The sequence below is a fragment of the Schistosoma haematobium genome, chromosome 1 (genome assembly GCF_000699445.3).
Source record: "Schistosoma haematobium chromosome 1, whole genome shotgun sequence".
NCBI lineage: Eukaryota > Metazoa > Platyhelminthes > Trematoda > Strigeidida > Schistosomatidae > Schistosoma > Schistosoma haematobium.
The window spans coordinates 27,157,462-27,164,370 of record NC_067196.1 but is presented as its reverse complement, the minus strand read 5'-3'; the positions used below and the strand labels follow the sequence as shown (position 1 = coordinate 27,164,370).

The 6,909-nt window shown below is 29.5% G+C and overlaps 1 protein-coding gene across 1 annotated transcript; it reads right to left on the bottom strand.

Moving 5' to 3' along the window:
• Nucleotides 1-343: 343 nt before the first annotated feature.
• Nucleotides 344-1,920, bottom strand: MS3_00000269 (uncharacterized protein). Its single transcript, XM_051208102.1, has one exon. It carries the CDS (start codon nt 1,042-1,044, stop codon nt 655-657), a length of 390 nt encoding a protein of 129 aa, XP_051073581.1. The 5' UTR covers nt 1,045-1,920; the 3' UTR covers nt 344-654.
• Between the last annotated feature and the right edge of the window lie 4,989 nt (nt 1,921-6,909).

The window sequence follows — 6,909 nt, the reverse complement described above, 5'->3', positions numbered from 1 at the left end:
GAGTCACTTGAAGCTAGACCATCATGGAAAACCTGAAAGCACTGGACGGCCGTTTCGTCCCATTGTGGGACTCCTCATTCGTACATATGAATGAATATTTAAGAGACATTATCTATGCTAAATAGTTTCAAAACATTTTTAAACATTTTGATTATGTAATAAAATATGTTTCAAAGGTAAAATTTACATATGAATAATATAAAAGAATAAATCTGTTTATAACAGAGAATGTTCATATTCTCAAGCATTTCTTTTTGGCCTATAGAAAAGGATTTTCCAGTTTTTCCATGGTGGTCTAGCCTCAGTTGACTCATGATCTCAACTGTTGAAAAATACGTATATCATTTTGAATAATACGTTTCAATTCAGTATGAGATTTGTACATATTGTTTTAAAACAATTAGTCCCTTTTATAAATTTCGATAGAATAATGAGAAGACGGAGTTAATCTGAAAAATGTGATGTATTTGAGCTATACATTTCGAAAAATCTGGTCACATTTATACTTGTCAGGGCATTTTATATGAAAATTAATAAAGGTCAATTAAATAAAAGTTCAAGTAAAAAGTAACAAATGGGAGAGAAACAATTTTGCATTGTATAGAAAGAATAAGAAATTGTCGCGTTATCCTAGACCATAGAACGACTTGAGGATTACCAGGGTGAATTTAAGTTTGCGACAAATCTATTTTGTACACATAAGGGCGGTTTAAATTTACGAATAGCCAAGGCTTCAATAAACTTGAGAATTCGTCCTTGACAATTTCTATACAACGTTCTAAAAGCTGCATTAATGTCAATTTTGTGCCCCATTTCAATTATATGTTTCGCTATCACTGAACATGATTTTCTACCACCCATGTTGATCGGATCATTTAATATTAATTGGTTTTGAAGCCATCTAGGCACATGTTCAATGACACTTGATTGCGCTGTTCGATTATTCCTCCCTATGTATGTGTGTCCGCACAAACCTGTAAATTGGCAAATACAATCGGATGTGACGTAATCGTTTGTGCATTGCCTAGGTTTATTTGGAACCATGGGCTTAGACTTTTCAATCACAACCTATTGAGCAGCATAATAGGCTGCTTTCAGCATCTGTCTTAAAATTATACTAATAGATTCATCTCTGTATAGTAGATGGATATAAACTTTTTTCTTTGGAACCGAATAAACAAGAGGTCTTGGCATTAACTAACTTTTGCACCTATTAATAAACTTTAGTGGATAACCATTTGCTATCAGTGTGTCAGTCAGTAACCTTTCATCTTTTTCGACTATGTCAACAGTGCAAATTCTTTGCATATTGTTTTAAATAAATTAAGTGAAAATAAATACTTTTACATTGAATCAAACTCTTAAGGTAAGTTTTGGTTGTACTAAATCTTCATAAATAAATAAAAACCCATTGACATTCATTTACCTCATAAAAATAAATAGAAATATTCTTAAAATGTTAAAGTAGCAATATACAAGATCAGTATAATCCCGTAGTAGAAATACGTTACTCTGTGATTAGTTAATAATATAAAAAATATTTTAAAACTTTCAGTTAAATGATACAATTTTGTGTGAACGCAGACAATCTGACAGTCGTTTGGTTTTTTTGAACCTCACTTCAAAAACTCAACGTCTATTTTTAGTGAAATTTCATGAAAGTATTATCATTTCACTTATTGGATTCAACATCTGGTGTAAGTTGCACGTTAAATAAAGCCTTTGCTTTGATATATAGAAATCTATGGTAAATCAAACAAATGGGGGAATGAAAAGTATTCTGTAATTATATAGTCAACATAGGTATATATGAAAAAAATAAACTAAAATAATGTTACGTACAACATATTGTGAACATAAACTTCAAAAATGTTTTTTCTACTCTCCTTAACATTTGATTCAGTATAGAAACTATTTTCCCTATAATTTTTTTGTCCCATAATTATAAAGAAAAAGATATGAAACATGATATGTGTTTTTTTTAATACAAACGACATAATGTATTTATTATGCTTGCTGTTTTTTTTATTCTTTTGATGTTGTTTCCAGTCTAACTTATTCTAAAATGTTGATATTGGTTTGTTAATAGGAAAAAAAGCATGTAAGCTAGTTGGGCAAATTATATTTAACTAAAAGGTTTTAAAAAATTAGTAACAATTCATTATAGAATTAAAGATGGTGACATTTCTTTGAATCGGTATATATGAAGTACCCAATAAACAGTTTTTGTTTGACAATTAATTTATTAAAATTAAAGTGTATAAAATTATCTCATTTATACGTATATCTTAAAAGATTGCAGTTGCTATGAGGAGTCTGTAATAACTTAGTCTTTTTTGTCAGGTTCATTGTTTATTTCATGGTGCAGATAATATTAACTATTAGTTTATCAAATGCAGATCATAAAACTTACCTCTTGTGTTGCTGACCTCGGGATATCGGGTATTTATACAGATATAAAATCAATGTTCATTTTTTTGTGTATGTCATACAAGTGTACTATTTCAAAATAATACCAGTAAGTAAATATTTTTTTGGCAATGTAGTTTGAAATGTAAATTAGCAGATTATTTCTTGACGTTAATTAGGAAATACATTAGAAATGAAATCTTATTTGAACAAATCTTTCCCTTAAAAACTGCTCAAGCTTTAAGCTTAGCTTATATTCATAGTTTGATAGTCAATGTCTATTCATAACTTTATGTTTCATAGAAATCGTAAAAAAAAACTTGCTTAAGTCTCACACTAAATTGTCTTCACCAGCCGGTAGCTAAAAATTGTGAATATTATATTTCATAGGCCAGATAGAACGCACCTTATTATCATTTACCTGAGACCACTTACTTCCCATATTTTACATCTTTAACCACATGATTTTACTTAAATATCCACTGTAATTAAAATTGTATTCCGATTGTTCGGATGTTAGTAGGATTTATCAAAAAACAGGTTTTATGCGGAACATAGTTAACATTCAGAACTGCCTCATCATTTAATTTAAAAAGTTACTTGATTGTTAAGCTGTCCAATTAGGTTAATCGGTTATTAGATCGTATTAACTATGACGAACAAACCAGACATAAAGTTTTCGTCACGGAATCAATGTTAGCTTCTCAGCGTATTTTATTGACATAATTTCATGAATTTACATTACCATGTACAAAAATATTATAGGCAGCATTTGACTACTTCTTTTTAATGGTACAAGAATCCTTCAAAAAGGTTTTACTTTCCTACAAAGAAAGAGTAACAGCCGAATCCGTACATATATTTGGGCAAATCAAACAGTATTAATATGAGAGATGGAATACATTTAGTTGTCTTATGGTAACTAATAATTATAATATTTTATTTTATCTATCTCTTATTATCTGAATAACAGCAATTATATTCAACGGTTCTAATCAGTTGTCTTACCTGAATATGTTAAACAATTGACTGGAACATTAAAATAACACGAACATTCAGTTACAAATACATTCTTCCTCTTTGAATTCATTTCTTTATCTTGTTTATTTATCTTCATTTTATGTAACATTTGTGATTCATAACATTTATAAAAATTATGTTTTCTTAAAATTTACCGACCAAAGATAATATATAGTGAATGAAATTTCTCCTCACACCTCTTACATATACACAGAATCTGTTATCTTAACACTGCGTTTCATACCACATATCTCTTACACACTAATGCAAATACCTGTTTTAAACATTGTTAATGTTGATTGGATGACCTATTCATTATTCAGTGAACCGGAGAACCATGTGCCTATTTATATTCGATAATTTAATGTTTGTTTAAATTTCCTTGAAAAAGCTTGGATCAGATTGTCAAGCAAAACGTTGGATCTACTTCGAATATATTCACTGAGATTTTACAAGTACATTCTTCTTTAACTAAACAGCCAGATCGAAGCAAATGATCTTTACTACATCGACTAGATAATCAATTACTAACTCTTCAGGTTGATGAATATAGGATTATTGTTTATTCGTTAGTAATAGAGCATTCACCTTGCAACAAACAGCATTTCTTGAAATAACAGCAACAAATCCCTAATATAATGAATTACTATGGTCTAGTTATATTGATACAAAATAATAAAAATATTGTCTCGCTCCAGTCATAAATGTTGGGATAATACAAACATTAAACAAACATGCAATGTAACACAAATCGATACTCACACAAATATTATTCTGCTTACATTCTTACTTATTTTTCACTGGAGACAAATTGATGATTTATGGATAATTTGAGCGAATTCTTTCTATTTTATAGTACAACATTGCAGTCTAAAGAAGTTATGTTATTGGATTATTTGTATTTTTTTTAAAAACTTTATTAGATTTGGAAACATATGGTAACATACGATCCAAAACTGCATTATTAACGAAGAGACATAAGACCAACTCAAAATAGGTTGGAGAATTAGCTAGTAACAAAATGCAAATAAAATTTTAAATAGACATAAGAAGGTAAACTAAACATAATTTCGTAACATATAGATCAATATATTAGATAAAGAAAACCAGACATATTAGATGTCATATTAGATGAAGTGTAGAATAATCAAATATATACAACATACATTTTCATGTTTCATTCATCTAGGTTGAAAATCATAAAGTAGTATGAGTATTATTTTTTCGAGATCATATAAAAATTTAAATAAAATAGTGATTGTTCTCGTTTTTGTATAAAACTACGGTGATAGCCTCTTAAAAGAAATAGCTAATTTAAGGCATTCACGATTTGAGCTAAACTTCACTAAATCTTACAACAAAAATACAATTAATTACCTATTGATGACTGGTTATGGAATTGCTTTGTAGGATTTCAAATAAAAGTCGTCATTGGTGGATATCTACAACGGAACTGAATGGTTTGTGATTTTTAACATGAATCGGCTAAGACTGTAAGCATAGACCGTTAAATTTTCGACTGATTTAAATCTTTGAGTGTTTGATACGAGAACTGAAGGTCTTGGATTCTGTCTTTGATAATGTCCTGCCAAAGGACACCATACTCAAGCAAAACTAGTATTTAGTGAATGACAATTTTTCATGTTACCACAAATGATGTCGTTTCGTGATGGATTATAGGAATATGTTTAAACGAATTGAGTTTTAAATAAATATAGGTTTTTGACAAATAAAATGTCAAGTTTTTTTAGAATCAACAAATTAAGGCCAGCTGACTTTAAGCCATATTTTGAGATCCTTGTATCTCTAACATATTATTCAATAAAATGAGTGAGAGCAACCATTATGAAACAACCTATATACAAATGCGAATGTTTCTCAAACACAGTGACAGCCTAAAATTGTTTGTTGATTGATTATTTCATATAATATGTATCAATATGAAGTATTTGAAAATCCAATTTTATAAGTTTGTTTTAATAGTTTGTCGCTTTTTAGAAACTACTTACAACTGTGTTCAACTTTAATTGTAGATTTAAGATCTAACCAAAATGATATAGTAAAAGAAGTCGTTCTTTCAGGACCAAGCTTTATTATCCATAATACAAAATAGAAAACTTTTTAGTTTAAGATAGCAATAGTTAAGGTGTTGCATCCTACATAAATGTAGTTTGAAATACACAGGTACAAACAACTTTTTACTGGCTTTATACAATGTAGATCTACGTATGATTGTGTGGATGCCTTTAATTCTAATGAGCTTATCAAGAAGCTAAAATAAGTTATATGGGCTTAACATAGTAATCGACACGACAATTGCATCTTCAGTTTAGATATAAACTGTTTTATGAAAAACTTTGTATTGGTTTTTAATATAAGCATGAAATTAGGTTTGTTTCTTTTTTTATGATCGAACTCTTATTACAAGTTCATTAAGCTAACTTTAAAATATATGGAAATAATTATTTGAATAAATGACAGGAAACACATAGGAATCTTTGAACTTTTTAACTAAATGAAATATTTTTGTATACATCACTGATATTGTTATAACATTGAATAATCTAGTTTGATTTGAGTATATTCTAGATTAAGTTATAACCAAGATAAATACTAAATTGGTAAAAATCCAAAGATTTTTAACTTATAAATAGTATCAGGAAGTGTTTTTGTAGATATTATAGTAATTTCAATAGTTGAGATCATAAGTCATTTGAACCTAGACCACCATCAAAAACCTTGAAACACTGGACGGCCATTTCGTCCCATTGTGTAACTCCTTAGCGGTGCGCATCCACGATCTCGCCTCGCGAGATTCAAACCCTGGACATATCGATCCTGCACGTGAACGCTCAACCTCTAAACCACGGAGTCGGCATCCAACGGTGTTATTGTCTAACTTCAACTAATTGACGAAATTGAGCGACACATCCACCATTGTCATCAGTGAATTACTATCTCACAAAAGATTTGGTTGAACTCTACTGGTCTCTGCTTCTCACTAGAACTCCAGGAAGTACCTCATGGAGACTGTCAGTAGTGAGCATACGTTGAATAATATCAGAAGGTGATTTTGTGGATATTATAGTAATTTTTATAGTTGAGATCATGAGTCAATTAAAGCCAGACCATCATGGAAAACTTGGAAGCACTGGAAAGACGTTTCTTCCCATTGTAGGACTCTTCAGCAATGCTCATCCATGATCTCTCCCGGGAAGATTCAAACGCAAGTTTTTCATGAGAGTCTGGCTTCAACTGACACATGATCTTAACTATTAAAATTACTAAAATATTCACAAAAACCCCTTCTGATAATAATTTTCTGCCACTGATTTTTTGTTTTCAATGAATATTGGAATTTTATGTTAAATATTCATTCATATGTATGAATGAATATTTAAGAGACATCATTTATGCTAAATAGTTTCCAAACATTTTCAAAAATAAAATTTGTATATGAATAATATAAAAAACTAAATC